General features: G+C 37.1%; 1 protein-coding gene across 3 annotated transcripts in view; it reads right to left on the bottom strand.

Annotated features, from left to right (window-relative positions):
• Window positions 1-22,439, bottom strand: part of SLC2A13 (solute carrier family 2 member 13) — a 384,555-nt gene that overhangs the window by 207,751 nt on the left and 154,365 nt on the right. For all 3 annotated transcript variants that reach the window (XM_064591394.1, XM_064591395.1, XM_045869435.3), the window contains exon 4: window positions 21,277-21,385. In XM_064591394.1, coding sequence (XP_064447464.1) covers window positions 21,277-21,385 — 109 coding nt within the window. The remainder of the gene's footprint in view (window positions 1-21,276; window positions 21,386-22,439) is intronic.

Below are 22,439 nucleotides of genomic sequence, written 5' to 3'. Positions count from 1 at the left end.
TCTCAAAGAAATTAAAGAAGACATGAATGCTTAGAAACACATCCCATGTTCATGGGCTGGAAGGCTTAATATTGTTAAGATGTCAATACTACCCAAAGTGATGTACAGATTCAATGAAATCCCTATCAAAATCTCAATGATGTATTTTGCAGAAATAGAAACTCATCCTAAAATTCATACGAAACTTTGATAGTCTTTTCAACAAATGGTGCTGGAAAAAACAGTAAAAGAATGAAAGTGAATTCTTAATACCGTATGAAAAAAATTAATTCAAAAAGGATCAAAGACCTAAATGTAAGACCTAAAACTATAAAACTCTTGGAAGAAAAGAGGGTAAAAGCTTCATGACACTGGATTTGGCAATGATTTCTTAGATATGACACCAAAGACAAAAGCAACAGAAGAGAAAGTAAATAAAATGGACTCCATGAAAATTTAAAAATTTTGTGTATCAAGACCATATTAACAAAGTAAAAAGATAACCCACAGAATTCAAGAAAAAATATTTGCAAATCATATATCTGATAAGAGATTAATATCCAGAATATACAAAGTACTCTTAAAACTCAACAACAACAACAAAAACAAACAGGTTGTTGAGATTGCTTAATTTATTAATCTGTAAATTTGTATCTTCTACCAAATTTGATAGGTTTTCTGCCATTATTTCTTCATTCTCTTTTCCATCTGGGATCCCACTGACCCATGTGTTGGATGTTTTGAAATTATATCCCATGATCTGAAGCTCTCTTCACTTAAAGTTTTTCTCTCTTCTTCAGATTGAATGATCTTTATTATCTTCATTCTGCTATTCGTTGTTAGCTGCTTAAGTCAGCCAGTAAAGTTTTTACTTCTGGTATTATATTTTTCAGCTGTAAAATTTACATTTGGTTCTTCTTCATAGTTCCTATTTCTTTCTTGAGAGTCCCAATCTTTTAATTCATTACAAACATATTATCTTACATCTCTCTACATATAGTTATAACAGGCGCTTTAAACTGTTATATAATGACTCCAACATCTGGGTCATTCTGGGGTTGCCTACAAAATATTAATTAATGAAAACAAAATAAAAACCATTACTTTGGAAAAGCTGCATTTTAATTAGACTCTTATCATGGAGGATTCAATGATTAAATAAAGTCAGATACATATTTATCCTCTCATAAAATGCCTCAGTTTTATTACATAAAAAGATGAATGGTAAAATTTGAATACAAGAAGTCTATTTAAGGCATTTAAAGCCAAATCAGCTAGTATCAACTTTAAGTCACATCAGGGCGCCTGGGTGGCTCAGTCGGTTAAGCAACTGCCTTCGGCTCAGGTCCTGATCCTGGAGTCACGGGATCAAATCCCACATCGGGCTCCCTGCCCAGTGGGGGATCTGCTTCTCCCTCTGACCCTCTTCCCTCTCATGCTCTCTGTCTCTCATTCTCTCTCTCAAATAAATAAATAAAATATTTTAAAAAAAAATTTAAGTCACATCAATATTTCCCAATCTTTCCTAGTACAGGGTTTAATATAAAATAACTTTCCTGTTTTATTTAAGTTACCCATATTAATTTCTTTAGTGGCTCTCACCCAATTGTTGGGATAGCCTATATAGTCCTTCATGAAAAGGACAGATTCCAAAATAAATATGAAGCCTACTGTTTCATCTGGGCATAGATTTGGTGAACTTCCTTATTTGCTTGATTACTTACAATACTGAAGTGTAGGCTGTTTGGAATTTATTGAAGAGAACTCAAATAATGTTCAGAACATTAAAACAGCAAGAACGAAAATGTCCCTTAAAACACGATAAATTTTTCCTCAATTATTAAAATATGTAAATAACAGTAATCCTTTCTATTTACATAATTCCTTTTAGTATTTAACATTTCATATTTTTTAATTTTATAAATATTAAATTTATATTTAACAATAATATCTTATGAAAAGAGTAACTGATAACTACTCTGAGAAAGTGATTAATATTCCTTTAGCCGGTTTTTAAGAACATCCTAAATATAAGACTCAGGTTTAGAGGCTTGAGATTCACAGGCATTTGTTATAGCCAGCACTCTCAGGAAACATTGTAGAAAACCTCATGATGAGGTATTTTTAAAATCCAAACAGATTTATATGGTTCTGATGTTTACAGAAACAGGAGCAGAAATATGAATTGCATGGCCAGCATCCTACAGTGAATAAGACCTGTAACAATGTTCTAGAAACTGCTTTTAGGATTTTGGCATATCTCTCACTGGTATTTTAACAGGCAAGTCATTACTTCAATAGATGATAAAACTATCTTTACAGTCTTATAAACTGAATACAGCTCTAACTTGAAATGTGAAGATTTTTTAGAGATTTCATTTATAGAGGAAAATCTCTTCCTGATGTTATCTAATGGAGAAAAGCTGCTTGGCTGACACAGCCATCAAGGTGTCATTACATAATTAATAGTACCTGCAGAACCAAAACATTTGGTTTGTTCACACATAAACGGAACAGTAATAGACTCTGCATTAAGCATTTTCAACAGCTAAGATTCTTGTCGGCCAAAAGTCTTTAGCTCATGTATCATAATGAAATGGCCTGGTAAGTCCTATAATAATGTTTTCCTCCCACTGTCTTTATGAAACAGTCCACTACATTTTGTGCATTTTATACAATTTTTAAAATCCTAAATTTCACAAGTTTACTGCTACCTTTGATCCCTAAGCCCAAAACATTTGCAGAGTTTAAGGTTTTCATGTAGCTATAGAAAAACAATCAAATGCAAAGTAAACTAATCGGAAATTGGTGAGTCATATGAATTAAAACGTTTCTGGAAAGAGCATAAACATATTAATCAAAGCATACCCCTAGTTTCCCCTTATGTCATTTAAAATATAAAACCCTATATATGTAACAGTACAAGTTAGCTCAGAATTTCATGCTCTATTAAAGTTAATAAAATGTTTAATACTTCAAATAGCATGTTCATTACATGTAGCCTACATTTAGCTAGAATTTATCTTTTTTAAAGACAATAAAATATCAAACAAGGAAACATTTCATTTCATTTGCTATCATTACCCTAAAAACTGCTTTTCAAATTCAAGACGTGTTTATGCAGTGCTATAGTAACTTAGCTAAATCTGGTCTATTTCATATTCAAAGACTTTAAGGGATTTTTAGAAAAGCTAAGGGTATTCTTTGATTAATTTGACAAATTTATTAAGCCTCACTATGTTCAAAGCACTATGCTAGATACATAAAATGTGATTGCTTTATTTCAACATTTATTGAACTTCTATAGAAGTGTGGAATACAGAGATAAACAGTACATACCCTTGAAGTCCCTGAAACACAAATAAATGAATTAACTTTGAGTAAATTGGACAAACATTAAATAAAAGTAGGAATTAAATCATATGTGTAACTGTAGGCTTAGTATCAAATGCATGTGTTGTTGAAAATGAATTAAATTTCTAGTAACAAGAGCCTGGTAGATATTTAAGAGTTTGTTATTAATGTCATTTCATTTGGATTCTTTCCTTAGCAACATATCTCTAAAAGGCAAAAAATGTTTTACCCAAATCTTTTTTCTCTTTCAAAAATAAAAAAATGCTAGATAATTTCATATATCAGAAAAAAAATTTTTAATTTCAGAGCACTAATATTTGGCATGCTTTGACCCAATTTGGACTTGCTAGGTTGGGTAAAAAATCTTACTCTTAACTCCTATTAGAGGAGTCTATACAGTAAATCCATGTTACTTCTAATATGTAAATTTAGTGGTTTAATTTGAGAGCCTGTGAGTCCTCCATTCAGGCTCTGCTTGCATTATTCTGTGGGAGTGGTAGGACCCAGAGTGCTTCTTTTAATCAGTGGGGAATAGACAAAATAGAGCCAAAATGCTAGATTCTCTTCTGTACAGATGCAATTTAAAAATTAAAATTAAAAACATATTAAGTGTAGAATTAATTTCCTTAAAAAACTATTTTTATTTCAAAGAAGCATTTCTATGATGAATTTGACTACATTTTGCTCTCTTAATATTTTTAAGTAACTTATGAAAGATGCCCAGTTAAACTCAGCAGCTTTAATTTTCTCACCCTCTCCACCAAAATGACTATAAAATAACTGACTTTTTTTTAAAGTCTGCAAGGATAAAGAACACTAGACCAGAAGTTTTGAACAATGGAAAGAGGATAGACAAGGGGTGACTTGCTTAAAAGAGCAGAACATATGGAGGAAGCCGGCAAGAAGCAAGATGATTGACATGGCAAAACTCTGGAAAGGTTCACGAATTGGAGGTATCAGGTATTTCAGACAGGGACTAAAAACGAGAAGAGTGGTTGAAAATCTCTGCAGATATCAGTCAGAACCCAATCTCCCTCCCAGTGCTCTTAGCCGACCCACACCTGGAGAGGAGAGGAGGATCGTTGTCCAGAGACAGCGAACAAGCAAACTTGCAGGGTTGAGGACAGCAGGCCCAATGAAGGCCAGCTGGAAAGCATGGTCTGAAAATGAAAGTCTCTGGCCTTAAGCCTTCTGAGGGAGAACAACAACCAAGTCTGAGGACAGAAAAAAAGATTTTGTGGTCTCAAATTTTTTTTACTTCCCACTGAGCTTTTTCACAGGGAACAACTGCAGAATAAGAACCACAAAAAAGAAGGCGTTAGGCTAAAAAGAGGACATGGGACCCAGGAAACAGGGAAGTTAAGCAGAAGAGAAAAAGAGAGCATCCAGATCAGAGGGGAACAGGATAACTGAGGCTCCAGGAGAAAGGTCTACAAGAAAGGCGAGGGGAGGGGAAGCAGAATCACAGGATGGATTTCCTGATGCTTCTCTTTAGGCTTAACCATAAAGACAGGGTCTTACAGTTCCACTGAAGAGTGTGTGGAAAAGATTAGTGAGGGGTACATTGAAGACTGAGCAAATTAAAGAAGGAGGCAATTATTTATTATAGAGGAGAAAAAAATGTTGGTACAAATAAATGTATTAGCACACAGGTCAGGCTCCGGGGCACACGGTAAGGTGGAGAAGCGTGGAGCCTGTTGCTAGAGCAGCAAAAGAGCACGTCATCATGGCATGCAAAGCCGGTCAGTTGGAAACAGTACTTCAGTAGTCATAATGATGAAAACAGTAAATATCAGTTAATCCAAAAACTTGAGATACAGTCATAAGGGGGGTTGTGAATAGGGGGCTGGTGGTTGGAAGAAGTTTTTCATCTTCCATAATGGAAAGTCAGTTCAGAATTTCAAAAATCAAAGTCAATGAAAATTATATAAATGTTATTTATTTAGGAATACAGATGCTATTACAGAAGGAAATACCTAAAAGAAGTAAAAGTAATTGACTTTGGAGAGTAAAACTTAAGTAAGAGAAGAGCGGGTCAGAGACAACTGCTTTTCATGATAAACTTTATACCATACCTTGACTTCTGTATACATAATACTGAGATAAAAATTAAAATAAAAAATATCAATAACCTTAAAATAAGTTCGTGACTTTTTTAACCTACTACATGACTGACTCAACTTCAAGGGGGTAGTCTATCATTTATTGAAGAAAAAAACCCTTAAAAATAGCAAAATAGGAAAACCTGCTTTCCTGTGCTTTCAGAGATCAATCTTCAAATCTGATCCATATTCTACCATCAAAATAACCCAGCTGATATTTTTTTCTGGTTGTTGAAACCTTATACACATGCAACATAAGTTAACAATATAATTTTAATAACCAAATTAGTGCACAAATTGGCTTTCTAATGAACATGTGGAAACAAATACCTAAATGCCTAACTATATGATTCATGCTGAGAAGCCCTAGTCATTTGAGCTTTTCTGATTTTAGAAATCAACTGAATTATCAATTAATGTACCCATATTAGGAATTGTTTATGTACAAACATACACCTTACAAACAACTGATACATAGGAATGATCTTTTGCCCGCTTCATCTCTAAGTCATTGTCCCAAGCACCATAAGCATCGTCTGTACTTCCTTCTTCCCCTACCAGGGGCAAAAGGAACACCCTACTATGACCAGAATTCTCATCACTACAACTGCCCTGCAGATGCTTTTGCTGTGGCCACATCTCTCCTGAACCCATTCACCTACCAGCAGGGTCTGGCACCTACCTATACCCACACCTGCACCTCGAGGACCCTGGGTCCCCTGAGCATCTATGCTTTTCTATTCCACTCCCACCTGGGGATTCTGGGGTTGAGGGAAAAATACACTTGGAATCTTGAGTTATAGCTTGGAAGTTTTCCTGCAACAGCAATGATAAGATTGTTTCAATATTTCAGATAGGACAAAGCATAAAGAAACTTGGGTATCAGCTTAACATACAGTTTCTATTAGGAAATGATTCACAATTTTCTACTGAACTTTAAATTCTTAGCAAACAATTAGTAAGTTAGAAGTGAACTCTGTAAAGACCAGCGAAAGACTCTCCTACAAAACAAACAGCCAGAATATAAATACCTACAATTATAAATGCTTATCCAAATTTACTTGTTTGCATTTTGTCCTAATTATGAAAATATTACTAGTTTCAGTTTGTTGTATATAATACTATCTCATTACGATATTGCCATTTTACTGAGGTTAATTAGTAGAGTCCTCATTTTGTTACTCATGTAGCTATTCCTTTCTTTCCTTTATTGAAAAAGCTTCATCTCACTGAACTACAGACCCTGCATAATATAATTTGGCAATCGAGTTCACGCATTTCCTAGGACAGGTGACAGGATAAATCCAACTTCTTTCTTCCATGCTGGTTTCAGTTCTGAGTTTGAATGAAATGAGTAGCATACAAAGGTGATGCTGATTTTATTGTATGTTATTCCAGTACTTCTCCAGCTGTGGGGCTTGTCATCTACAGAGACTCAGGTTAAGAGGGAAGAAGAGGGATTTTTTTTCCCCTCTCCATTTTTTTAATCAGTTTACTAAGGATTTGGAAAAGTCAGGCACTTCAGATAAAGGTGAAGTCCAGTATGACTACCTTTCTTTTCCCGACTACTGAAGATGAACAAATTATCCAATGCTTAAAATAACCCCCCAAATACTTAGTTGCCCATCTTTCAAAATTTCAGGACTTTATAATAAAAAAGCAGCAATGTGCAAATAATCCACAACGACATCATCTGGTTCTGAAGAAGGGAAACAGAACAAGCATTTGTCTGCATTTCCAATGCAACCAATATTTTCTAAGCGCCTACTGTATGCTGGGCACACTTCCAAAGGAACGAGGCAGATGAGGGCTCTCCTCTCATAAAGCTTAATGAACAAGTAAAAGAGGATAATTTTCGGCAGCCATAAATACAATGAAGAAAATAAATGTGGGGCGCTTGGGTGGCTCAGTTAGTTAAGCGTCTGCCTTCGGCTCAGGTCATGATCCCAGGGTCCTGGGATCGAGCCCCGCATCGGGCTCCCTGCTCAGCCGGAAGCCTGCTTCTCCCTCTCCTACTCCCCCTGCTTGTGTTCCCTTTCTCGCTGTGTCTCTGTCAAATAAATAAATAAAATCTTAAAAAAAAAAAAAAAGAAATGCAGTGGTATGGATGAAAGGAGGTGGCTATTTTTGAATAGGGTCAAGGCCTATCTGAGGTGGTGACATTTATTATTTTTTATTATTATGTTATGTTAATCACCATACATTACATCATTAGTTTTTGATGTAGTGATCTATGATTCATTGTTTGCGTATAACACCCAGCGCTCCATGCAGTACATGCCCTCCATGCAGTACGTCCCATCACCAGGCCAAACCATCCTCCCACACCCCTCCCCACTAGAACCCTCCGTTTGTTTCTCAGAGTCCATAGTCTCTCATGGTTCATCTCCATGAGGTGGTGACATTTAAATTTGGACACAAGCAACAAGGAACCAGCCACAGGGAAGATCTGGAGGAAGATCTTTCCAGCCAGAAAGAAAAGGAACTGCAAAGTCTCTATGATGGGAACAAACTTGGAGAGTTTGAGAAACAGATGAAAGAAAAGAAAAAAGGCTGGTGTGGCTGAGACCTAGTGAATGGTGGGGAGAGAGGCAGGAGATGAGGATGGTGGATAAAATAGGGGCCAGATGGGCAGAGTCTACGGACCATGGCCAAGAGCCAGGTTGACTTGAAGTGTGGTGGAAAGCTACTAGAAGTTTTGAGTAATGGAGTTAAGATCTTTATATTTTCAAATGCCATTCTGACTGCTCTGTGGAAACTGGTTTATGGAGGGTAAACACGGCAACAGGAAGACCAGTGAGGAGACTGGCTATTGCAATAACTGAGCGAGAGGCAATGATGACCAGGGTGGCTGGTAGCAGGGAAGATGAAGTGAAGGCGAAGGATATAGGACAGAGCTGAAGTTCTCAGATTTTCTTGCCTCCTAGAGCCCTTTGTGTCTCAGTAATTTTTTTTTACCCCTAAGGCAAAAGAAATACCTAATGGTTCAGCTTCTTTAAGGTACAGACTACTTAATAGTAGTCTGAGCATGTCAGGGTTTCCCTCACTAATTTAAAATATCTCATGTATTATATTTCTCTACCTGTGAGAAGTCACTGAAGGCAGCACAACTGGTCAGGAAACATAACAAAATCCGACTCTGGGTCTGTCTGATGCCAAGTAAAATAACAATGTAATAAATAATACTCTGCTATGAGTTAGTCACATCAGAGTACATTAAACGCGGTATCTCATTTAATCCTAACCACACTATTAAATAGGTCTGTCTGCTTCCAAAGTCAACTACAACATACTCCCCTCTTAGCTGATTAAAGTGATAGTAAGGTGTTGGCAAATGGCAGTCTTATCCACTTAGTCTCAAAAAATATGTATTTTGGGCGCCTGGGTGGCTCAGTTGGTTGAGCGACTGCCTTCGACTCAGGTCATGATCCTGGAGTCCCTGGATCGAGTCCCGCATCGGGCTTCCTGCTTGGCAGGGAGTCTGCTTCTCCCTCTAACCCTCTCCCCTCTCATGTACTCTCTCTCTCTCTCATTCTCGCTCTCTCAAATAAATAAATAAATCTTAAAAAAAATATATGTATTTTTGTAATGTGAAAAAAAGGTCTGAGAGGTAAAACATGAAACTGAACATTTTACAAATGTCCACAGCTATTGTAATGACTGCACTATACTTCTATTTCCAAAACCAGACCAATCTAATTGTCTGCCCTCATCTTGACCCAGCCCTGAACAGGATATATACGGGGACAGTACTAAGTAGAATATTCATTGAAAGTTGATTTCTTAGGGCAGGTGGCAGAACCTCAAAAGCCTTGATGGAGCCCAGCCATGGGGAGGAGCAGGGAATGTGTTGTGGGGAACTAGAGAGGACATATACACTCTAAGAGGCAATACGGTCCCCTTGAAATCTGGACTATAACGTAAAATCGAACAAACGCGAAAACTCTGCACCTTCTGAAGAAAACATGCCGAGAGGCTAAATTTAGTCCTTGCAAATAGTCTTAGATACATGATTAAATTTCTCAAACATATTAGTGATAAGTGGCTAAGGAGAGAGCCTTAAGGAAGTTGAAGAAGATTATTAGGAGAATCCAGGAGGAGGCTACTAATTCTGTGCAGGAAACTGAAGTTAAAACTGCACAGTTCAATCTACTTTATACATTTTGTATTTTCTGGGACTGGGTGTTTTTCCAGAAGTGGAAATAGGTGCATCTTATATTTAGTTCTGTATATTTTAATCTGTCCAGTACAAAATAATCTTATCAAAATAAATAAAGATGTTCCAGCAAGAGACACTGTTCATTTTTCTCTCTGCCATGAATGACATGCCATCAGACTATTTGTCTCTGCATCGAGCAGCTTAATAGCATTTGAAATCCTGCAATTCTATCAGTCACAGGAAGCATGATCACAAACTTGGATAGAAGTCACTAACTTAGCTCTTCAGTTGCCCTGAGAAAGAAGGAACCAAGAGATCTGACTAGCAGAATTGTTGTCACGGATGTTCAGTGTTGAAACTCAAACTAAACTTAAAAGAGTATCTATCCAGTATTATAAATGATTAGAAATGCTGTTAGTTTGTCACTAATTCTAAAGCTCAGGACTTATTTGTCAGTGGTTTTGAAAGATCCTGTTCTCAAATCCTGAATGCTGTAGCTTTTGTTTTCCTAAGGCCATAACTGCAAAATAATTAAGAAGAGACTCACATAGTCAGACCAAGACAGTTCCAATTATAACACTAAGGCTATGACCTTGCCTACAAACAGAATGAAAGCCAAACAAAACAGTAGTACCTAAAATCTGGCTGGCTCTTCCTGGGAAGTACTTCAAGGAAAGCAATTTTACTATTTGTATGCTCCTTGGGTATGTGTGGGGGGGATATGAATCTGCAGTTATAATAAAGCAAAATAACTGTTATGACAAATATCTACTCAGAGTGCTATACAGGATCACATAAATTACCCCAGGGAGGTAGGGTGATGGCATGTGACCTGAGTTTGGAGGTCTCTTAGGGTAAGGTGGATATTTTGGCTTGGGAGAATGGTATGTTTGAAGGCACCAAGGCCTGGATTAGTTTGATCATCGCCAGAAGTACAAGATGTTCCATACAGCATGAGGCAGAGCATGTGGGAAGTTGCTGGACATAGGGCAATGAAAAATGGACAAAAGTCAGTACATGAGGGGATCTAGACTTTGAGCTCTGCTGAAAGCTGTAGGAACCACTAATGATTTTATGTCAAGAAGGGATATGATTTGACTCTGTTTCTGAAAGGTCACAGGCAGAGATAAGGATAGACTGAGGGAGGCAAGATTTAAGGCAGAAAAGTCCTCTGAGTCTCTTCCTACAGTGTTGCTCAGCCCCCCGCCTCACAGACTTGGGCTACAGAAGGTCCATCTTGATTTTTCCCTCTTAGGTATTAAGAATTGAGACAACTCCAGTCAACTGATTGTGGATGCTCGAACTCAGAAATACATTTAAGGTTATGTGGCAGAGTGTGGCCAGGTATGAACAACAGCAAAAAACCAGAGGAAGATCTCAGAGAGAAAGAAGGAAGAGGCTGCATACAGCCAGAGAGAGGCAAGGATGAAATACAATATAAATACAGAGGCTGAACAAGTGAGTTTCCAGTGCCTGGTTTCAGCCCCTTGCGAGGCCCAGCTCGATTTCCTGCCGTCAGTCCCTATGCCCTTACTACAAACCCCTTTATTTTCTTTCAGCAAGATTTGAGTGGGATTCTGTCGCATGCAAACACAATGAACCCTGTCTGAAGCAGGGCCTGAACTCAAATACATAATGAAAATAAAGAGAGGGGTGCCTGGGGGGCTCAGTGGGTTAAATGTCTGCCTTCAGCTCAAGTCATGATCACAGGATTTCTGGATGGAGCCCCATGAAAGGTTCCCTGCCCAACGGGGAACTTGCTTCTCCCTCTGCCTTCCCTCCCACCTCCGGCTCATGCTGTCTCCCCTCCCTCCCTCTGTGAAATAAATAAATAAAATCTTAAAAAAAAAAGAAAATAAAGAGAATAGACAGGATATAAAAGATATAAAGGAAGTAAAATGGAAGGAAATTGCAATGGTTGGATTTGGAAGGGTTGGCTCCCATATACAGTCTTGGGCAACCACTGGTCACACTCTGCATTACAATGGGGATGATAGGAGAGGCAGAACTGGAGGGAAATGGTAGGCATTCATTTTGTACATGAAGAGACCAGTGAGAGTAGGATATCCAAGTAAAAATGTCCAGCAGTTGGATGTAATTGTGTATCTCAGAGCAGTTCTGATCTGGAAATGTAGGTGAGGTCATCTCTCACATGTAGTTCTGTATATTTTAATCTGTCATCAAAACCATGACAGTGGACGAAATCTCCAGTAGAGCTGTAAGCCAAGGCCCGGGGAACACAGACATTAAGGTGCAAAACAAGTAGGCAAAGTCATGAAGGAGACTCGAGATGAAATGCTTTGATGTGCCAAGAAAGGAAAAACTTTTAAGAGAACCATGCCCATGTGACAAGAGTCTAGACACCTACCTTGCTGAAAGGATGACAAATGTTGAGTGTGGACCGCAGAATCAAACCCCCTAACATCATCTGACTACCTTGGATACAAAAGGCATTTTGCTGCCTCATTTCATCTTCAAAGCAACTTTTCAAGACAGGTGGCAGCATATCCTTTTAAAGATGAGGGGAAAAGACCAAAGTTCCCTGGGGATGGGCTAAGTCATATTGTGTATCTCTAATCCCTGGCAGAGAGCCTTCCACCGATTTGTTTAAATAACGAATAAAGAAGTGAACATTTCTACAATTTTAAAATCGTCTACATGGAATTAAGCAGACTGATTACTCTCAAATCCACATATGACGGGGGACCAGGTTTTGTTTTATGGATACAGCAAACCTATCTCCTGGGGCACAGCCCCGCATTTCATGTTGCTGTTTTCAACTCCCTCACAGGATCTCTATTTCTTTTACTTACCTTTCAGCAAAACATGAGTCAGAGAAAGGGTAGGCAAGGAGCTCATGTTTTTATATTACCAAATATGTCCTGGGGAACCCAGAATCTTAGTTGCTGATACTTTAACAAACCATGGAGATAAATCTCCATTAATTGCCATAGAACCTTAAATTCACATCTGATTCAGAAAGGATGCAAAAGAATATAATAATCTTTTGATGTAAACCACAAGTCATGCCACATGGGGTATAGTTAGCCACAGATTCTCCCACCTCCTAGGGAGGCATTATTAGCTCTGATCATTCAAAGGTCATTGAGGTCTTTTCTCCCTGACTTAAGATAAAAAGAACACATATAATACTGAAGTGGACAACGCTCCTTCCACAACCATGAGTTAGAAGAAAAACACTATTATAATTCCTTTCTATATTCTGAGAATAGAGAATGCATGAAAGAAGGATATTATAACAATTTCGTATCTGCAGAGGCTGCTCAAATCCTGGATTAATGGGTGCGGGCCAAAGAGGATGCGTTAACTGTGGAATGTCCCTGCTTCCCGCAAATTCCCTGGAATTCACAAAATGCAATACACAGTGAGCAGAAATGAAGCTAGCATGGACTCTGTTCCTCCCATGGGCCTGAACCATATATACTATTCTCTTCTACCCACTGTAAGAACTGTAGGAGGTATTTTTCCTGATTTCTAGATCACTGAGACTCAAAAGTTAAAGCAATATGTAGAGTTTACGCAGCAAGTGTACTAGGTTTGGATTCAAATTCAGATCTAACTTCAAACGTTGTGTTAATATTTGGTATACCACATTTCTGGCCAGAAAACAACTCCATATAAAGAAATTTTTAAAATATAACAAAAAATAATTTATGTACGCTCTCTTCATGTTCCAGGTAAAACTAATCTGTTTTCTGTGTTCCTACAACTTATTAATTTGGCTTTTATGTTGCATCTTAAGTATTTATGTCTAACTGCTCAGTAGACTACAGACTTCTCAATGACAAGAATTATAGTTTCCAAATATTTGAAGCTCTATCAACAATATAGTAAATGTTGGTTCAAGGAATAAATTAATACTTTAGCAGATGTAGTTTTAAGAATCCTGCGACAGGACAAAGTTATTTGTGAATTATACCAAAAATACCTCCAAAAGATAATAATATTCAAGGAAATATACTGTCATTACTTCTTACGAAGCTCTCATTCTATTACTTACTTTTTGTATGGTTAGTGACCTTTTTTCACTAAACATTAATTTGCTATAACTATGTTAAGATACTAAGAAAATCCATATCCATACTGTGTAAACTTATTTCTACACATATTTGAAGACACAGCAAGAGTTTAAACAGATGCTCCTCATGCCCTGCCCCTTATGCTCTTGGCCCCTCTCTGAATTCCCCTGTAGTTATCATGGAAACTCAATGGAGAATCTGACAGTTTCTAGTTAAATTCCCTGTGTCTCTCTACTTCAGTCCCGAGAGCTATGGCCCCAGGAGAGATTGCTCAGGGAACCCCCAGAATGACTGCAGGCATGACGCTCATATTGAGGGACTGGGGATGGTGAAGAAATAGTCCTGGAGGAGTTCTGAAGCACATTCTATACTATTCCTCGGCAGGATTGAGCTCTAACTGCTGACTGAGATCAACTGCTTATCAGCACAGCCTTCACAGTATCCCTGACCCTACCATACTTTCTCTGCTCTCTTACTCAGGCTTCTTGGTTTCATCTCCCCCACTGCCCTCAAATCACCTGCATCCAGTTCTTTGTCTTGGGGCCTGTTTTGGGGAACTCAAATTAAGATAGGTGTACAACATATACACAGGGAAATGGTAAGCAATTAGAACACTAGAAAGCCATTCTGTTTAGAGCTTCATCTGATGAGAATGCTTTGCTCTATACAGTAAGATAGTGATCTGTCACCAAAAATGGCCTTAGACTCCAGAGGTCGAAGTTGCATCCTTTCCCTTGTACAGGATTTGAGAGGCCAGTGAAGTTCACTGGGCTTGAGCCTTCCCTTAAAACATCACAGAAGCCACAGAAAGTTCTCTCACATCAGGTTATAGGTTTGCTACTCAATCTTGGAGCAAAGAAGTACAGTTAACTATAACCAAGACTGTCCTTCTAAAAAATATATACTTTGGAAATAAAAATGTGGTCTTAACATATAAGAAGCTAAGCATCCAGGACAATGACTGGCATGTGGTAAGCATTAATCAATCTTCCAAAAATTATGCCAACAAAATACATTTTTCTTTTTAGACTAAAACTGATCTCCTGCAGTCTGATAACTTTTCATCCAAGAAAGGTTTAAAGCATTTCAAACATAAATGTTTTAGCTTCCACTTTACTTGAAACTCCATTTTTTTTTTCTCATTCAAATGTACATTAAAGTTCACTTTAATCTACTTTCACTTGATAGGTAATTAGAATGAAGACAAGTAACTGGCACATCTAAAATCCCACCATGGAGACAGATCTTTTTTTTTTTTTTTTTAAGATTTTATTTATTTATTTGAGAGAGCGAGAATGAGAGAGAGTACATGAGAGGGGGGAGGGTCAGAGGGAGAAGCAGGCTCCTCGCTGAGCAGGGAGCCCGATGCGGGACTCGATCCCGGGGCTCCAGGATCATGACCTGAGCCGAAGGCAGTCGCTTAACCAACTGAGCCACCCAGGCACCCCATGGAGACAGATCTTAAAACGAATTCTCTCTTGATTCCTGGGTCAGTATTTTTCCCAACACTTTAAACTCATCTTTCAAAGGAGTGAACCATGAACCTTAACTATATTCTCATCGACTCAATCCCTTTCATCCAATGAACACAAACAACTACAAATACACACATCCTGAAACATTCCAACGAGGTTAAGCATACTATCATTCAACAGCTTTTCTGGATTATGTCCAGAGTCCTACTGAGGAGGCAGAGGGAGGGGAAGGTTCACATTAGGGAGCAGATGCTTTGGTCCATTCATCCTGCTTGCTGAAGATCACAGAGAGCAAACCCTCACCTCTGGTTCAGATTTACAGCAGGAGAATGCATCAATCCTTATTGTTTTCTTCTTATTTCTTGTCACTTTTATTTTTCTCTACATTTACCACCATCTGGCCATGCCTGCTTGTTGTGCCATGTTTCCTGACTGCATGATAATTTTTTAATTATAAAATATAAAATATAAAAATATAAATTTTTATCCTAGGAGAGCTTGTTGAGGCTAAAATATGAATGGAACACATTCAGAAATATTGCCCTTATGAAATTAAACTAATTAAAAATGACTAACAAATATAAATGACTCACCCAACCATGAGGCTGGCTTGTCCAAGAACTCTAAATCAGGGTATAAAGCAAAGGCCTTAACTGGGTACCAACAGATAAAAGAATCTGATGAGATTTAGGATTCTTGAGATGGATGCCACTTATTAGCACACATTCTACATTTTTTTTTTATCCTTGGATGGTACTGAGTTCCACTAACTCAGATTTCTTACCTTACATCACCACCAAACAAGCTTTCAACAGTCAACTCTGGCCATTTCGGTGTTCTCCAACCACAGTAGTTCATGTGATAAGGAGTCATAAATCAGGGTTCCACCGTCAGTGCTAAAACTTATTAAATGACAACGGACAAGTCACTGCACTTGTTAAGCCTTAGCTTCCTTAGCTAGAGAATAAACAGAAGAGCTGCCATGCCTACTTGACAGGATTTTAAGGAAGGTCAAGAAAGATCAGGTCTACAAAAATACTTTATAGTGTTACATACATAAAGCAGTAAAAATGTTTGTTCACATAATTACACCATTAGAGGGGCTAACAGTTCTGTCCTATTTTTTTTTTCCTTTTCTGTTAATATTTAAGTGAGTTAATACATGTTAGAGTAGTATCTGGTATTTAATGTTCAATAAGTGATAGCCATTAACTTTATTATTATAAGGACATATTTTCCAAAAGTCTTTATTATCTCTTGTAAATAGGACAAAAGAAGAGATCACCTGGAGATTAAGGGAATGCAGTTATGGAAGTAAGAGTGACTGCCCATCCAATATAAATGCCTATTTCCCACCCCTACTTTAAATTAATAGAAAAGGGAAGAGTAGGAAGAGATAAATATGGGAACCCTAATCTAAGAGAAGAATAGCTTAGAAGTAGATGACTGGCACAGAGTATCCTAAAGAAATTTATTCCCCCTCACAATCCTTTTTAGCTGAAGCTGATTCAGAAGCTTAAATTTCTGAATTTCCCTCTCCTCTTTACTACTGATCTTCTGTGTAACCTTCAAGTGAGCCATTTAACCACTTGGTCTTCTCAGATAAAAATCTGATAACTTCCATCTGTCCAAGATAGACTGATATATGTTCATCAGAATGTTATCAAGATATAGCTTATTATAAGTTCCTCAAAAGAAGCAAGATGCTATCAGACCTCCATGGAAACAGGTGTTTATCTTATTTTTCTTACTTCCTCTCCCGCTCTCCCTCCTGCTCACATATAAACACATTTTGGCTGTGGTAATAATAATGTGGGAAGGGTTCAAGTATTAGTACTCATCAGATAAACTCTGTTAGAAAATGGAAAGTTTTTGACTTTATGAGTAGAGTTTAGAGTAGATCACAATGAGAATTTAAGAGAGTTTCCTTCACTTTATCATCAACCTCATCTATCACTCCTCTCCTTAATCGCATGTGGAAATACTTTATTCGTCTGTGACATACAGTGCCATAATATCAACACTCTCATATCAGGAAAGCTAGTACTCCATTTGCTCTGTTCTTTCTCTCCTGTGAAAAGAGAATAGTCTATTCAGCATGTCTGAAATTATTAAGCGATTACTGTCATTAGAAAATTGCTTCTTCTAAGAGTTAAATGTAACGTCTGAAGTATGTTATACTTTTAATAACTTAGAAGTCCTCTGTTCAATAGGATAGAGGATAAAGTATAGGTTAGGATATAAATCTAAGTTATCATACAAATAAAAATACTTAGACATATACACACTATACACAAACACAGTATTTTTTTTCATGGTAGAGGATGTGAAAATTAAATATTCCAAGAAGAAAATCTATTTCCTTGACTGAGATAGGATACTAAATAGGTCAAGGAGCTAGAAATAAAAATCCTATGAGGGAAAAGAGAGAAACCTAAACATGGTAAGATCATCTAATGTAATTGTAAGGATGATTTATCTTTCAATATTTTTCTATATGATCTTTCTATGAACTTTTCTTGGGTGAGAAATAGAATTCAAAATACTTCTTATTTCAGGTTCACACAAACTTTGGGGTGAAAGATGGGTTTTGCAAAAAGATTTCAACTTCTACAGATTATTAGCTTTCGGCTGCCTACTTTATTTCCCACTTAGCCAGGAAGAAGCTGAAAAGAAAGAGTAAGAGTAAAGAAATACACATAATGGAAAATCCATAAAAACAGAACTCCCAATTAACAAAATGACATTTTCAAAATAAGAAAAAAATACAATTAATATTTCCTACCAAAAACAACAAAAAATAAACTATTAGAGTCTAAGAGGTTATTTCAAATTAGAAAATTTATGATAATATTTACTGAATCTTAAGAATGGAAAAAAATACATGTGCACACACCAATTTTACATACTAGAGAGAGAGTAGAAGAGAATACATTATGTATGAGTCCCAGATTAGTCATCTTCCATCCAGATGATGACAGTAGTAAGTCTATTATAATGAAAGACCTATACTGAGTTTCCTGGGCTTAAAATACGAATGTTTGAAATTGTATATTATGAATAACCAACAGTTATTTGTCATAGGTATTGAATCATTTCAGTGTCTAACCCTCTAACCTCCAGACATTAAAATGTCTTATTAATTTCTTTAGGGAGTTGGCCAGCTATTTTGCACCATGTAGAAGCAATCTAAATCGAGCCATCATTTACCTTATTTTATTCTTCCTACTTCCCAGGATAAATACTCAACTGCAAGCAAAAGCTGTAGGACAACACTACCTATATTACGTACAGTTTGTGATAAGCAAAGCACATAATGACTACCATAAATCTTAAGGAATATCAGAATTCTTATGCCCATTTCACTTGATCTCACAGTGAGAAGGTTGAGTATTTGGAGAAATGAACGCCTTATTAAAATCTGGAAACCTTCATTAGCACAGTTTATACTAGATAGCTACGAATGGACTATGACAGTGATTTCAACTAGGGCACATCGGCCTTAGCCACTATCCATCAAAGACAGTTGGTCCTGTTTGTGATGTTTTATAGGAATACAAAAGTACAAGAAAAATTCATTTTGTCAAATTTAAATGCCCAGAAAAGGGCAGAATAAACAAAAAAAGATTTTCAGTAACAGAGAACATATTTTAAATTAGGTTGATAAAATAGATATTCACATAGGATATTACTGCATTGCCTTATTTGAAAGCATGGTGTTAGCCTTGTTACAATTCTGTTCCATCACCACACTTAGGATGGTGGACACAGAACAGTCATGGTATACCACATCCAGAAAACAAACAAACATGTTGGGTACTCTACTGACAGGCCTTTATTGAGCTGATAAAGGTGATGAAAAATGAAAGTACATATTAGAGGGAAGGAGGAGAGGATCAAATATTAAAAATGTAATCCAGGAAGTTATAGTCTATCAAGGATTATGATTAAAATCAAATTAACAGGGGTGCCTGGGTGGCTCAGTCAGTAAGCATCTGACTCTCGATTTCGGCTCAGGTCATGATCTCAGGGTTGTGAGATCAAGACCTGTATTGGGCTCCACACTCAGTGAGGAGTCTGTTGGAGATTCTGTGTCTCCCTCTGCCCTTCCCCCGGCTCACACATGTGCGTTCACATGCTCTCTCTCTTAATAAATCAATCAATCAATCAATCAATCAATCAATCTTTAAAGTGGAGTTTCTTAACAAATCCTGATTTAATCTAATGGGTCACTGGGCCCTAATTACTACTTTTAATGATTGTTTTAACCAAGTCACTCTTCTCAAATGATCACTAAATAAGTTATCATATCCCAAGTAACTTCAAAGGAAAATATCAAAAGTCCTAAGTACAAAAATGCTTTATGAAGTAAAATTGAATTTTACATAATTTATATTTTTTGATGAATAATTTTCACCAAGAGATAGTGGGGAGAAACTTCTAAGATTTAGCAGGTTTTTACCCAACAACTAGTTTATCAGCAAAACTCATGACTTTCCTCTAACAACCCACATTCTATTACCTAGGATCTTAAAAGTCTACTCTGTGGAGGACTGGAATAATCCTGCATAGCCCTTATCACAATTTGAAATTCTACATTAAACTGTGAATTTATTTAATGTGTTTCTCCCATCAGCCTATATATGCTGTGAGGCCAAGAAGCATGTCTACTTTATTCAGTTCTGTGTGTCTTGTATAAAATAGGCCGTCAAAAATGGGTTTAACGAACCTTGCAGCCCAGGGATAAATCCCACTTGGTTGTGGTGAATAATCTTTTTAATGTACTGTTGGATCTTATTGGCTAGTATTTTGGTGAGAATTTTTGCATCCATGTTCATCAGGGACATGCACCCCAATGTTTATAGCAGCAATGTCCACAATAGCGAAATTATGGAAAGAGCCAAGATGTCCATGGACAGATGAATGGATAAAGAAGATGTGGTATATATATACAATGGAATATTATGCAGCCATCAAAAGGAATGAGATCTTGCCATTTGCAACGACGTGGATGGAACTGGAGGGTATTATGCTGAGTGAAATAAGTCAAACAGAGAAAGACATGTATCATATGACCTCAATGATATGAAGAATTCTTAATCTCAGGAAACAAACTGAGGGTTGCTGGAGTGGGGGGTGGGGTGGGAGGGATGGGGTGACTGGGTGATAGACACTGGGGAGGGTATGTGCTCTGGTAAGCGCTGTGAATTGTGCAAGACTGTTGAATCTCAGATCTGTACCTCTGAAACAAATAATGCAATATATGTTAAGGAAAAAAAAAAGAAGAAGATAGCAGGAGGGGAAGAATGAAGGGGGGGAAATCAGAGGGGCAGACAAACCATGAGAGACGATGGACTCTGAAAAACAAACTGAGGGTTCTAGAGGGGAGAGGGGTGGGAGGATGGGTTAGCCTGGTGATGGGTACTGAGGAGGGCACGTTCTGCATGGAGCACTGGGTGTTATGCACAAACAATGAATCATGGAACACTACATCTAAAACTAATGATGTAATGTATGGGGATTAACATAACAATAAAAAAATTTTTTTAAAAATTTTAAAAAATGGGTTTAATGTTGAATGAATGAAACATGGAACAACCCCTACTATTCATCCTTCTCCACCCCCAACCCCCATATAATTTTGGGGATTAGTCTGACAACTAGCAAGCAGGAAACTTTTGTGTCTTCCCCACTTCTCTGTTCCCACTCTGTATCTGGCCCACTGTACTCTGGTGGTAATAAACACCTTCTATTAATGTTCTTATCACACTGCATTGTAAGTGACTGCCCCAAAAGGAAATGAACTAGTTACCTGTGTGCCCATTTATCTCTGACAATGCCAGGTGATTCCCTTGTTTCACTTTCTGACCAGCATCAAGAAATAGGTTATGAAAATGATATATCCATTAGCTCAGAATATAAGGAAGTACTGGGTGGCGTACAAGAAAAATTTTATGAAATCAAGTAAAGCCAATAAAGTATAACAAAATAAATCATCTCCTTCTAAGTCACACACTGATAGGATTAAAAATTGTAAAGTATCTTCCAAAAGGAGGATCCATCCTACACAATTAATATAACAAATCACCAGAAGTCCTATTCTTTTTTTCCATGAAAAATAATTCCTTCACAATCTTTTCAATAAAAAGCCAGAAAGAAATACATACATGATGGTGTTAATGCCTGAGAGCTGTTGGAACATTTGTAGACCACAACCCACAATTAAAGCTCGGCGAGTTGGGGGATAACTCAGCATTCTGCAGATCACAGGTCCAGCTTTTTTAAAAAAGAAAGAAAAAGAAGGACACATCTATTATTTTTAGCTCCCACAGTAATTATTCCCATTAGGATCAATTTCCCCAAATCTCTGTGAAATCAACATGACCGGGCATTGTAAAATGGAACATATAAACGTTTACAGAAATCTGGGCACAATCTCTTTTCTAAAACAGATTAGTATATATTTGAGTTCACACTGTAAAAGCAACAAGAAACAATTCAAGTTAAAGCAATTTATGGGTACTAGGAAGACCTACATAATTGGAACTGTGAGAAATTATTCTTCCTTAAATCTCTACAAACTGCATTAACTACTCTTCTTTTTCCACTTCCTTGGCAATTAATTATTATTTAAAATCCATTCATTGTGGGACTACTTACAAAGTCACTTGCAAATTGCTTTAATCAACCAAAAGAATGGCATTCATTAAAAACAATTAAACAAGGAACAGAATTCATTCCAATTTATTTTACTTAAGTAACAAAATTCACTCCAATCTATTCAATTAAAGTTAAGGAATTTAGGCATGACATAGGACTTGGTTATAGCTTATATTATTAATAAATGTTATCCAAAAAGATAATAAAAGAAAAAAAAAGTCTTTTATATAGGAGTATATACACATACATATGCACAGACACACATACACACTACATATATATATACATATATATACATATATATACATATAGATATATACATATATATATATATGTTATTTCTAGATTTTGAATAGCTCCATCAGTGGCATTCAATGATCATTTCAAAATATAAATGGGCTTTCCAAGTGGCACAGATGCCTTGGTCTATCAGAACTCTAGATCAATTCTGGAAAGCTGTAGGTATGAACCACTGAGGCCTTAAGTAAAGTGCCCCTTAGGTTCTCAGAAGTGCTTCAATTACACCTTCACCTTAGCTTTAAGGGGCATTCTATGCAGTGTCCTTGATGGGGCCAGAGTTGACTCCCCTGGACCTATGGCGTTCCTGCTGTTAGAAGAGATGGCTGGGATCACTGGGATGTTAACTGCTTAATTAGAGGCATTCTTCCTG

Source organism: Mirounga angustirostris, unplaced genomic scaffold (assembly GCF_029215605.1).
Source record: "Mirounga angustirostris isolate CCGP_5_RB_7025 unplaced genomic scaffold, mMirAng1.0.hap1 SCAF_5, whole genome shotgun sequence".
Taxonomy (NCBI): Eukaryota; Metazoa; Chordata; class Mammalia; order Carnivora; family Phocidae; genus Mirounga; species Mirounga angustirostris.
This window is presented reverse-complemented; position numbering and strand designations above follow the sequence as displayed.